At 34.6% G+C, this 13,953-nt stretch overlaps 1 protein-coding gene across 1 annotated transcript in view; it reads left to right on the top strand.

Moving 5' to 3' along the window:
• Positions 1-6,633: 6,633 nt before the first annotated feature.
• The window catches only part of LOC129939238 (limbic system-associated membrane protein-like), a 220,010-nt gene continuing 212,690 nt past the window's right edge, over positions 6,634-13,953 (top strand). Inside the window, exon 1 of the mRNA XM_056047182.1 lies at positions 6,634-6,781. Coding sequence (XP_055903157.1) covers positions 6,688-6,781 — 94 coding nt within the window. The 5' untranslated portion in view covers positions 6,634-6,687. The remainder of the gene's footprint in view (positions 6,782-13,953) is intronic.

Raw genomic sequence — 13,953 nt, 5'->3', positions numbered from 1 at the left:
GCCTCGTCACTAAAGATGATTTTCTTCCAAAAGATTCAAAGCCTGGTCAGTGAACAAACGGCAACAAACCGATTTTGCATTCTTTAAACGTACTAATGTTGGCTGATTGTTTACTGAACCAGTCGTCTCAAATTTGGCTACCAAACGTTGAGAACCACCTAGCGTAATATTTGCGCAATGCGTACAACTTTGCCTTAACAAACAATCATTTTGACAATAAAGTTTATTAATTTGTTGCGCTGTTCAATCGTGTGCTATGCATAAGCAACTGAATAATAAAAAAAACATTTGACAGATGTCACCAAAACAAAATGGCCTACTTTTCGACCTGACAGCCTTAACAATGTGGAATAAGATATGGAGGCCTTTAATTCAATGCCTCGAAAACCCAATGTTGTCTTGTATCGTTAAAGTTAAATATGTACCCCACTTGCCACTATCTGTGATTTTAAATTGCATAACGTACAAAATTATAGCGTAAACAGTAGCCCGATGATGGAACATGAGTTTTATTTATATTAAAAACAAAAATTGTCTGTAACATAAAATTTTTAATAAATTGTAAAATTTTTAAGAAAACTCGTTTTCGTTTTTATTTTAAAAAATAAAAATAAATATACAAAATTATAGGGTCTAGCATTAAAACTTATAACTTCATATCTTGCTTTAAAAATGAAAGAAATGTCCTTGTAGCTAAGTCCATCATGGAAATATTTTCGTTGCTTTAGGTTATAGTTGAGTTGAGAGCTTTATCAATAAAGGATTCTCGAACTATGTCTTTATTCTTCTGTATAATCCTGTAAAGTTGCTCCTTTAAGTTGTTTAAATTGTTGAAATCTATTTACAGTATCTCTCCACAAGTATTACCAATATCTTGCCACTTTTTCATCCACCAATCTTTATTCCTCAGTTCGTAAAAACACATTTTTTTCTAAAATCTATTCTCCTAGTAGGTACAAGTTTTAATAATGTACTCAGCCTGCGCCTTGAGTGTGCTCGTGAGAAGTTTCGGTATTCCGGTTTCTAAATAAATTGCATAAATCGGTGTATTTTTGCGGTAAGTTGAAGAGTTTTTTTTAAATTCCTTTGAAATTTTTATATCACTTCGTATTCATCTGCAACCCCGACCAGAGAAGCGTAGCAGAGAATTGATTTCACAACATCACGGCATCAAATACCTTATATTTGGCTGAAAGGAAAAAACATTTTCTATGATAAATTTAACAAGCTTTGAGAGGTGCTGGCTTTTTCCATAAGATACTTATCGAACTTTAGGGTTGAATTGAGACTTATACCTAAATATTTAATTTCTTTGTATATTTCTAAAAGATTTCAGTTAAAGTATCATCTATTTCCGATAAGGTTTCGTGAGAATCGTGAGAAGATCATTATTTTTGACTCGTCTGTATTAATAGATAGTCCCCACCTATCACAGTAATTTGCTAAGCGATATATCATCAACTGTAGGATTTTTGGTGATTCCGACAACAGGACAATGTCATCAGCGTACAGTAGCACATTTATAACAGAATCAGATATTCGTGTTCCTCCAGGTAAGGCTTCCTCTATGTCATTTTAGAACAACTAAAACAACAAAGCACTGAGTGGACAACCTTGTTTTACTCCAGTACATGTTTCGAACCATTCTCAAAATATCTTCCCATCTCAGACTGATGCATTAGTTCCAGTATACATCGCTTTTATTACTTTCAAAAACCTCGAAAATAGACCCAATTGTGAGAGGTAATAGAAGAGTGCGCTTCTGTTTAAAAGTTCAAAAGCTGCTTTGAAGTCCACAAAGTTCCTTGCTTGGAAAGCTTTTATGTTTAGTGAAAGTGTAAAGATCTGGTCTATTGTTGAAAAGTTTTTTCTAAATCTGGCTTGGAGATCCGACAGAATGTTTTTCATTTCGACCCATTTTTCAAGTCTCTCTACTAATATACCGCAGAATATTTTTGTTAACACATTCAAAAACGATATGCCTCTGTAATTTTCAGCGATGTCTAAGGGATACTTTTTGTTTATTGGACAAATTACCGTCTTCTTGAAAGAGGGGATGTCAGCATTTGAAAAGATTTTGTTGAAGAGTTCCCTTATTATATTAATGCATGGGTGAGGATAATTTATATAAAACTTATACGGAATCCCATCTTCACCCGGTGCCTTTCCATTTTTCGCTTTTTCCAGTACAGATTTTATTTCTTCTATTGTTATCTCAACATCTAACGTTTCATCAAGAACATAAGGTTCCGCAATAAGCAGTAATTTTGGCTTGGGTTATGGCCTAGAAGTCCTTTAGATAACCCTGTTCCAATTTTATAAGTAATTCAGTTAATTTCTCTAGCTATCTTCCAGAATTCTTTCGAGTTTTTGGTTTGACCTAGTGAAAGTGTGTGCTTATTTTCATTATCGATTTTCTTTTTGTAACATATATCTTTATAAAGAGCATTCGCTTCATGGTACCATTTTGTCAAACCACAATTTCACGAATTTCGTGCAATTTTTAAAAGAGAAAAGGATTTTTGGCGCGTTTCCAACATTTTTGTTTAAGCTTTGGACAAGTGCTGTTTAAAAATGTATTCGATGACAAACATATAATATAAACTAAAGGGTGATTTTTTTGAGGTTAGGATTTTCATGCATTAGTATTTGACAGATCACGCGGGATTTCAGACATGGTTTCAAAGAAAAAGATGCTCAGTATGTTTTGACATTTCATCATGAATAGACTTACTAACGAGCAACGCTTGCAAATCATTGAATTTTATTACCAAAATCAGTGTTCGGTTCGAAATGTGTTTCGCGCCTTACGTCCGATTTATGGTCTACCTCTACATAATCGACCAAGTGAGCAAACAATTAATGCGATTGTGACCAAGTTTCGCACTCAGTTTACTTTATTGGACATTAAACCAACCACACGAATGCGTACAGTGCGTACAGAAGAGAATATGGCGTCTGTTTCTGAGAGTGTTGCTGAAGACCGTGAAATGTCGATTCGTCGCCGTTCGCAGCAATTGGGTTTGTGTTATTCGACCACATGGAAGATTTTACGCAAAGATCTTGGTGTACAACCGTATAAAATACAGCTCGTGCAAGCACTGAAGCCGAACGATCTGCCACAACGTCGAATTTTCAGTGAATGGGCCCTAGAAAAGTTGGCAGAAAATCCGCTTTTTTATCGACAAATTTTGTTCAGCGATGAGGCTCATTTCTGGTTGAATGGCTACGAAAATAAGCAAAATTGCTGCATTTGGAGTGAAGAGCAACCAGAAGCCGTTCAAGAACTGCCCATGCATCCCGAAAAATGCACTGTTTGGTGTGGTTTGTACGCTGGTGGAATCATTGGACCGTATTTTTTCAAAGATGCTGTTGGACGCAACGTTACGGTGAATGGCGATCACTATCGTTCAATGTTAACAAACTTTTTGTTGCCAAAAATGGAAGAACTGAACTTGGTTGACATGTGGTTTCAACAAGATGGCGCTACATGCTACATGCCACACAGCTCGCGATTCTATGGCCATTTTGAGGGAAAACTTCGGAGAACAATTTTCCGAAGAAATTCGGGCTATTCCGGCCGAAATGCTCGAAAAAGTTACCCAAAATTGGACTTTCCGAATGAACCACCTAAGTCGCAGCCGCGGTCATTATTTAAATGAAATTATCTTCAAAAAGTAAATGTCATGGACCAATCTAACGTTTCAAATGAGATTTTGCAAATTTTATGCGTTTTTTTTTTTTTAAAGTTCTCAAGCTCTTAAAAAATCACCGTTTATTAGCTGGTTTGATAGTTCTTCTGTAGACTCTATTAGCATACCTTTGTTTGTAATTCAACTATCTAGAATGCGTTGAAATAGAACAGCTTCTTCATTTAAGTCGTGGTGGCAGTTTTATATTAGCGAACTGGAAATTAGGTATTAGATACTTTTACCAATTAACCTCCTTCAAAATATTGTTTAATTTAACAGAGGCAACTACTTCAAGTTTAGCTCTCAAAAACCTGAAGCAAGTTTAATGCAACAAATGTCCTGCTTTAAAAATCCGTTTTTCAAAAATATTAATCAGTGAATTTAAAATAATTGAATCACTCCTGTTACCTTCCAAGTAAAAAAGCTGAAACCCTGAACGTAAACAAACTTATCGAAGCAAACTCTACTTGTCAAATTAAAATATCTTGGCACCTTTTTCCGATTTTGATTTTGTTCAGAGTGGTCCAACCTTTCCACATTCAACTAAAAATAGTTTTCATTAAATTTCTAAATTAAAGTTAAATCATTTAATTATTATATAAATAAAGTTATGAATTTAAATTGTCGGTTTTCATTTCTTTTTTATTCAAAAACATAAAGCTGCATAAGATTTAGATGTATTTTCTTAAAATAATTTCTCACTATATGTTCTTAACTAAGTTCTCTTTTTAAGCCATACACAGAGTCCAGTACACTTCCCCAAGACATTGATTTTCTTAAGATCTTAAGAACCTGAACTGGTATCGCATACAAATATAAAATCTAGGTCATTATATTACCTGAAATTGAGCACTCTTTAAATTTTAATTAAAGTCCATTAAAAAAAAATAAAGGACAAATGTGGGTTAAGTTGAAAGTATTTATATGTGTTTATGTCTCAAGCTCTAAATGTTTACATACCTTACCATAAACCTGAACGATGGATGAACGCATTTAAGTATTTTTATTTTTCATATTTTTCCTTTCATTATTATGGAAATGTGTAAAATGTTTTTCTATATATCATTCCATTACTTCGTTTCCGTCGTCGTCGTCTTCGTCGTTCATTCATTCGTTAGTTGGTTGGTTGGTTGCTCTGTGTTACATTCGTACACTTATACTCATTCTGATTTAAAATTCTTCTCAAGATCTCTTTTGCCAGCTTCAAGAAACATTACCAAATAGCATCACATCTCGAAATGTTATGCAAGGATACGAGTGGGTACGTAAGGTACGTCCCTATATGAATGTTCTAAAATAAATGTATTTTATTATAGAAGAAAATAGAAACAAATAGTTATTCGTCTCCAATGACCAGGGATGGAGCAACTTATCCAAAACAATTTCAATTTTTAAAAAACAAACTAAACAAAATCTTAAAAGTCATTAGGGCTGGTAACTACAACACAAAATGCTACCAGTACTGATTTTCAGCTCAAAAACCATTTTACAATATACTGCTAAGACTCATAAGTATTTATTTATCAGAAAAGGCCTTAGCAACATGTTGCTAGCAAAGATTTATTTTAAATTGTAGAAATTGTACATTCCCAGAAGAAAATGTAGTGGCCCCTAACGCATCAAACCGGCACGATGGTCTTGATTTTCCGTTACGTATTTATATCCTACTAAGTCTTTGCAATAAGTTGTTCTTATCCACAGCCTTTCAGTACGACGCCACGGTTTGTTAACAAGAAACATTTTTGACTCAATATTTGTATGCTGTATACAACAAAATTATCGAAAAATTCTCAAAACTCAGTTTTTTAGAGCTTACAGAAAATACTTGCAACAATTCTTAGCAACAATAAGTTGCGCTCATACCTATCTTCATGCTTTCAACCAAATAATTAAGACTGTTTACAAACCATCTTGTGAGTGTATTTACAATTTACTGAATACAAGAGCAACTACAAATGCCTTATATAAAGTTGAATGGATAAAATTCTCAGCAACAAGTTGCTCCAAACCTATCAGCAGAGAGTGCTGGTTATCTAAACACTGTCTAAAGCAAAACAAAGCAAAAGTATAATTTTAATTCCTTAAAAATAAGCTCAACAAAGAATTAATACAACTATGTTGCTGAGACCTTGGAAGTCTAACTATTATTATCAACAAGTTGCTTAAACCTCAAGGTCTATCAATATAAATCATCTTAAAACCGTCTAAAAAAAAACGTCTACCCTCTGTAGAGAATATTCTCAAATCAGTTCAAAAACAATGTTGATAAGGCCTTTTAAGTTAAACGAACTCTCAGCAACATGTTGGTATTAGCTCCACCTCTTGCTTTAAGAGCTTTCTATTACTTAGAAAAAGGTTGTCATAAACTCAAAACGGTGCCTGTTCTGTTTCGTTTTTGATAAATATTCGCCTTCCAAGCTTTAACCCAACTAAGAGCGGTCCTGTCATCTCTAAGATGCATTTTGTATGCGTCGGTGGTCGTCTGTTGTGTAAATGCGTTTTCCAACAATGAAAAGTACTTTTCACATCGTTTTTAATATTTTTTTGTTTAAAACAGACGTCATAGAAATGCAAGACCAGATGTGGTGTCATAACTTTCTAGCTTGGGTTTGTTAGATCCTTTTTATTTGTGCTGTTTTATTTCTATACTCTGGCTCCTGGATTTTTCCTCTGAATAACTGCGATGCATCCCCATAGTTACTAGAATTCTAAAGATATACAATTTTTTTTAAATGAAATTGTATTTAGTTTTTTTTTTTGTGTTGCTAGTTCTAAAACACAAAACAAAAATAGCTTTTATGTATTTATTTTTCTATATCCCTAAAGCTGAATGAAAAATTAGATAACATAACTATAAGGATTTTTCGTCCTGATGCTTCTTCTAGTTGTTTGTTGCTGTTGTTTTTTATATAAATGTATATATTCTTTTTCTTACAGGAAACAAGACGACGACACGGAGGACGTCAGAGGATAACATATTCGAAGGAACAAAAAGATGCAACGAGGACATACAATGCAACTGTGCTCGTGGAAGCATACTAGCGAGCTATTTGCGCTCGTGATAATTTTTTTTGTAAATATACAAAATGGTAAGTTTTAGTTTTTTTCTTTTTGTTTTATATTTTGAACTGTTCTTCTGCTACTAAATCCTTTTTCTTATGCACTTTTTTCGTTTTTTTTTTTATTAAAATGGTTTTTAAACTTGAGGAGGGGTGGATAAAGGGGAGGATGGGGAGGTGGTGCAGTAAAGTTGTGATTTATTGTTTGCTTTGCACACAAAAACAAAACCCAACAGCAAGCAACATATACAACACATGTGGGGACAAGGGCGTCGTGCAATTTAAAGGACAAATGGGTGCTACTGGGGGAGGTTGGTCTAGCAGCTAGGGTGGTTCGGTGGTAAAGCATACAAAGTAAGCGTTCTTCCCGACAATTTGCTGTGCATAAATCAGGAAGCAAACATTCGCTATTCACTATTCACCGGGCAGAAAGAAGGAGATTTCCTTCTTGTTATAGTGTTGTGTCCTTTTTAGATAAAAACAAAACATAAAAAGAACAAAGTTAAGTTAAATATGTTATACAAGAAATGAAGGATAAGTTGTTTTTAGTTTGTTGTAGGGTTTCCCTCGATATAGTGAGGTGGTTGCTGCAGTGAATGTCATTTTTATTTTTTCAAAACGTTATGACCAAACGTAATCTAGCAGAATGCATAACTAGAAATAAAGTGAAAAAAGGACTTGATGAGGATGAAGAGCAGCACAGACCATCGCTGTTATGTTTTGTAAGGATATTTTTTTTATGGCAAAGCATAATAATGTACAGATAGAAGGTAGATAGATAAACGTAGACGTAGAGAGGTACCTGTTTAGGAATATGTTTAAGTTTAAAGTTTTGTTTCGTTGCTTTTATTATTTCATTGCAAGGACATGAATTCTTTCGATGGTCCTGACATACAAAAAAAGCAGTATAAAAGAATAATTTAAAAAAAATGAAGATGATTTTTATATCTCACGTTGCACAAAATAAGTCGTCGTCATTCTCCTTCATCGTCGTTTCTCGTCCGTCGTCGCGCGTCGTCAAAATAGATAACGAAGTGCAAAGTGAATTGATTTTCATTTTGTTCAAGGATATACGAGTATGTACGTATATCGTTGCTGTTTTTGATGTGTCATTTTTTTTTAATGAATGCAAATTGAAACACTGTTGTTTGAACGAATAAAATAAAAAAATCATTGAAAAATTCATGACCTGGGAATTGTATTTGATGTGATCCTTTATTCAAGTGATGCTGATGATTGTGAAGAAATTGAAAAACCGGTATGATTAATTCAATTTTAGTTTTTAAACAACACGTTTAACAAAGTTGTCACTTATATTTGTATTCTATTATTTTGGTACTTTAACAATTGGCTTATTGGGTTCAAAATACAAATATTTTTTTACTTAATCACACAAAGTTCTAAACGAATTAGTACGAAGTTTAGAAAGTTACAAAGCTATGGTTTTGTTTATGTTAAAGAATTTAAACAATGTACTCGTAGTAACATTCTTGTTAACATTTTATGTAATTAAAACCAAACAATTACTTAATTATTTTAAGTAAGTTTAGAAATCCATATCACGTCTTAGTTTCTGGCATAATTGACGTTAGCCTAAAAAGACTTAAGTCAGACGTTAATATCAAAACAAACATGAATTTGTCTGCTCTAGCCTTAAGTAGCCTTTTAAGATAGAGATGGCGATCTCAAGGCAACCTCGCCTGAGATCCAATTAGCGCTGTAGTCCGCCGTTTTGATACCAAAAACTCGTTTGACTTTTGTTGAAAGGGATCTATTTATAGAAAAGCTTCATAGCGATTATGTTAGAGCCATTTTGTCGCATTGAGAAAAAAGATTAGGTCTCTAATCTTTGTCTCAGATAGCTCATCAAGTTCGCAAAAGAATGCTTTTCCAAAGTATTTCATTCTAGTTTTTGCCAAAGTAGGACATTTGTAGAGGAAATGGATTATCGTTTCACTTTCTTTTTGGTCACTACAACTACGGCAAAAGATGTTGTAAGCGATACCCAACTTCTCCGCATGAAATCCTATAGGCCAATGTCCATTACAAACCTCTACAATCCTGGCTATGTCTTGCCTTGGCCTGCATAGAAGATCGTTTGTACGGGTTTTATTATAGGTGGGCCATTTCTTCCTAGATATAATGCAGTTGGGTAAATTGCTCCACCTTCGGTTTGATTCTATTTGGTAGATAGAAAAGATTTTACCTTTCATAGCACCAAGAGGAATGATAACCATTTCCGCAAGTGAGCTATGAAGGGCCGATCCTTGCCTGGCTAGCTCGGCAGCCCGTTCATTTCATACGATACGACTATGGCCCGGAACCCAGATCAGGGTGACACCGAGGTTAATATTCAGGCTCTTAACCTCATCGCGACATTGCTGGACCAATTTAGATGAGAATATGGCCGAGTTAATTTCTTTGACAGCTGCCTAACTGTCTGTAAAGATAGCCGCATTTCGGTTTTATTTTGGGTTTTGTTTAAGTATCTTACATGCCTCCCTTATTGCCAGCAGTGTAGCCTGAAAAACGCTAGCAAAGTCAGGAAGCCTAAAGGATTTAGCTACATTTAGGGACTCAGAAAACATCCCAGAATCAACTCCGCACTCCATCTTTGAGCTGTCAGTAAAGATGGTTGTTTCGAAACCTATCGACACGATGTCATCCTCCCAATCTTCTCTAGATGGGAAAATAACCTTTATAACCTTACTAAGGCTCAAAGCAAGAGTGCAGTAGTCAGTGTCTACCGAGATAATATCTGAGCTAATCAATTTCGTTGTGTTTCTGTAACTGTAAGGTTTTGACAACCAACCATTGGTTGTCTTGGAGGCCTCTCACCTTGAGGCCGTTTATCCACGGTTCTTGGATAACGCCAACGTCGAAGTTTTACTCCCTAAGGAAAACTCTCAGATTATCTGAAGCACACTTAGACTTCGTTCGATCTGGTCTACTCCATTCTTCCAGAATAGGTATGGTCGGATTGTCCCTGCTTTCTACCATAATGGACAATCAGTTTTACCTGTTCTTGCCTTCTACTGAATTGTGCTTTGCCATAAACAGGACCAATTTTTATCCACAAGACCTTTCTTTCAAAAGCTGATAAGATGTTAATGTGTCTTTGACTGAACGCTTAAGTCTCGAATTTTTAAGCGGATTTAGGCAGACACCGCGTATTTCTTCTTCTATGATGTTATTTCACGTAAATATTGACCAAAGTTAAGTAAGTGATTGGACCACTTCAAATTCGTGATCACCTATTGAGATTCCAAAGTTTCCCGCAATTTATAAAATTCTAGCGGGACTATATTGCGAAAATCAGCTTTAAGGTCTATAAATAATTGGTATGTTGGGACTAGGATGGGAATATATAATTGCTTTACTTAGTCTTCTCCTTCTCTCCTTTCTTATGTATGGGACATACAATACCTTTCCACTAGTTTTCTGGCATCTTTTCTTGTTCACATAAGTTCAGTAACACTTCATAAAGTACTTTGGCTCTATTTTTGATCAGCTTGGCTGCGATACCGTCTGCAATTGAGGCTTTCTTGTCTTTCAGTCGGCATATAGCCTTTTTGACTTCTTCAATGCTTTGTGGCTGCAGTATGACATCGTCTTCTTGAAATGATAGAGCTGTTATTTCTTCAGTGAGCTGACCTTTAATAGTAATTCAATTAAGTGTATTTCAAAACGCTTCAGACTGGCTTTGCGATTGGTGATCAGATTTCCCTCTTCGTCTTTGCAGCATGTGCAACGCGGTTAATACTACATATGTTTCGGAAGGTTTGGAAGAACTTGCAGGCCTGTAGACCTCACTTTCTATTGCGTTCCATTTTACAGACGTTGTTCTTTTCCCTGTCTGGTCTTCATTCGTCTGTTTACCTATTACTTACTTAATTCGTCGACCTGCAAAATGGCTCCATAATTGTTGCCAAAACTAGGATACGGTCCGGACGTCGTTCACCAAGTTTCTCCATCTTTTACGGGTATTGGTCGGCACCATCCAGTTGCGCACCCAATGGCTCTGGACGTCCTGGTCAATGCCACACTTAAGCATGGTCTTTTCTGCTGTCTTCTACCATAAATCTTAAGGACTTTCCGAGCACTTGCTCTTCTTCGATCATGTGTGCTACGTTCCTATCCCACCGAGTATACCAAGCTTTATCTTTGTTGCTTTATCAGTTTTGCGATATATTTTGTATAGCTCAGCGTTTTGCCTCTTTAGAAGATGTTCTTCCTCAAGAATGGGCCAACTATTCTTCGCAAGACCTTTTTTCTCGAACTCAGATAAAAGTTTAAGGTCATTTTGACTTTGCTTCTAAGTCTCTGATTCGTAAGTGGTAGGACCATAGCCTTATACAGGAACAGTTTTGAATTTATGATGAGTTTTTTGGGATTTAAAGAGATTTGATAAGCTGTTGTAGGTTGTGTTATGGGTTTGAGTAGACACCCGCGTATTTCTTCTTTATTCTTCTAATTCGTAATCACATACCTTTATTTTGTTATGGGTTTTTAACTCCTCCCGTGAACTTTTTTCCGTTATTATGTATAGTACCAGCTTTTTTGCAGCTCGCTTGATCTTGATAAATTATTTCCGTTCTGCTTAAGTCAGCAGTTGTGTGGAATATTGTCCATCTGGTAGATGTTTCAGAGTCTATGATCGCTTTCTCCAACGTTAGATTGAATTCAGGCCACGGGTCTCGATATCAAAACGGATACCTTTACTTGATCATAGTCATTCCATACAGTCTTATCAGTTCATTTGTAATGCCAAATTATCTCATGGCATGCTGTCAAAGGCAGCTTGGAAGTCTATAAACTGATTCTATTTTGAATGTTAAACTTTAGATTTTTCCTTCGTCTGCCTAAGAGTAAAAAAATTGATCAGTTAATTAATTGCCTTTTCTGAAACCACATTTGGCGATTATGATTTTAGTATCCGGTTTTTTAGAATAGACTTAAATATCTTGTAGGTTGTCCTCACCAACGTTAAACCATATGGGACATCCAATACCTTTACGCCAGTCTTCTGGCATCTTTTCTTGTCCTTGCTTGGCTGAGATGATATCTACAACCAAGGCTTTGTTTTCTTTCAGCCGCCTTACTCGCGGTTGATATTGCATATGTTTTGGTAGGATTGAAAGAAATTCTAAGCCTATTGTGGCCCTCTCCTCTATTTCTTCAAATTTAACAGACGATGTTCTTTTCCCTGGATGGTCATCTTTTCTTTATGAAATTGTGAATTTTGTTCTCAATTTTTCTGAGCTTCCTGACGATTCTGCTTTGCGTGCCAACAAGATCACTGCCTTCTAAATTTCCTCTGCTGGGTTACTTTCATCTTCAATCAACTCCAACATCTGTGAATCCTACCTGAGGCGTGTCCTATTGAATTCATCAGTAGATATCCAGGTGAACTTGTGGATATCCTTAGGTGCAAATCTAGTACTGACAACGAGAAAGCTCTTGGATGCTGCTATTTCTATGACTTCTAGTCTATTATCATTAGTGTTCTCATTTCAACTTTTTGAGCCAATCTACTGCCTGAACACTGACTCTAGACCTATCTTTGCGTTGCAATCAGATTTTAGGAGTTATATTTACAGGTAAAACAAAAATATGTATACCTACAAAAGTTCTAAGAAATAGCTTTACTCTATACTCTATTATCCTACACGCTCAGAAATATTCGAAATTTCCATTTAATTTGTGGTACCATGGTTCAAAACTTTTGGAACAATCGTATTTAGCTTAGCTTTTTTTGAAAAAAAAGTTCATACCTCACAGAACATATTATCTAAAACGGGAATTCGATTGATTACATTGCATCCTTTAATAAAAACATGTCTGCCTAGAGTCAGAACAAATTTCACCTCTCAAAGTAACACTAAAAATAATAACTCATAACTCTAAAAAATTATATTTGGTGTGCCACATATCTAAATACAGGTCCAAGGATGGGCTTTCTTTGAATTCTCAAAATTATCAGTATAATTAACACCAAATAATTTTGTGATAAGTTACAATAAATATTGTAATTTCAGCAGTTCGTAACAATTAAAATATATGTAATTTATTAATATTTCAAAGCTTTAAAATGACAACTCTATGCTTCCAATAGGACTAATAGGGACAGGTTAAAACCTGATAGCCCAAAAAATAAAATATTCGATAAATATTCGGAACTGTAACTGCTAAGGGTAAAGAACAACATTAAAAATTCATAGAAAATTTAGTTTGGATTTCGGCATTTCATCACATAAAGAATATTTCCAAAAATTAAATATTGCAATAAATCAACGTTTTTAATTTGATATTTTTATATTAAATGACCCTAAAGCGATTATTGAGAAAAGGATAGAAAAAGCACAATCCTTGTATAGAAACTATTAGTTTTAGACACGTTTCAAAAATCAAATTTCACGTTTCCAAAGAATCATAATCAAAGTGCTGAGTGAAATATTTAAGCTTATCATTTGCACTTCTTGAGTTCTAATGAAAACGCGGAATTCATTTCAATATTCGAATTGATTTTAATCAGAAAGTAATATGTACTTATTTTTGCACTATTGAACCGTTTCAGTTTTTCAAGCTGTTATCAAAAAAAAATAAGATTTGAAATGATAGTGTTTTAATTAAAATGCTGAGACACTATGATACTGTACTAGAGAATCTAATTTGTTTAGTAAAAGGAAAAGTGTACACTAACACCAAAGAAATGTGTTTTCAAGAATTTTATTATGCTCTGAATTTGCAAGAGGAACTAAGTACTTCGACAGATTAGGTTTCAGGTAAAGGCAGTTATAAATGTGCAAGATATTTTGAAGCTAAAATTGATAACAATTTTGCAAATGCAAAGTGAAAATCTCGAAATGAAAAAATACTAAATATAATATTTTTTATATTTAATTTAGTTTCTAAAAATCCGTATTAATTTCTATGTTTGCTTGAACCATGTATTAATGAAATTTCGATAAGTTGCCCAAATATAATGTTTTTTAAAGAATTTTTTTTTTGGAATTTCAAGACTAGTTCTTCAACCATCAAAAATTGAGTTTGAATTTTTCGATTCATAGGACAATCAGACGTTTCCGTTTTCCACACTGATAAGTTCTCATTTGTGGTGTTGCAAATTTTTCCATCTCTCGACCGAACCGAAGGATTGAATATTTACGAGTATTTTTACAATATCTTCCGGAATCTTTTTA

This window comes from Eupeodes corollae, chromosome 1 (assembly GCF_945859685.1).
Source record: "Eupeodes corollae chromosome 1, idEupCoro1.1, whole genome shotgun sequence".
Taxonomy (NCBI): domain Eukaryota; kingdom Metazoa; phylum Arthropoda; class Insecta; order Diptera; family Syrphidae; genus Eupeodes; species Eupeodes corollae.
Note: the sequence above shows the minus strand (reverse complement) of the source record. Positions and strands in the feature narration are given on the sequence as shown.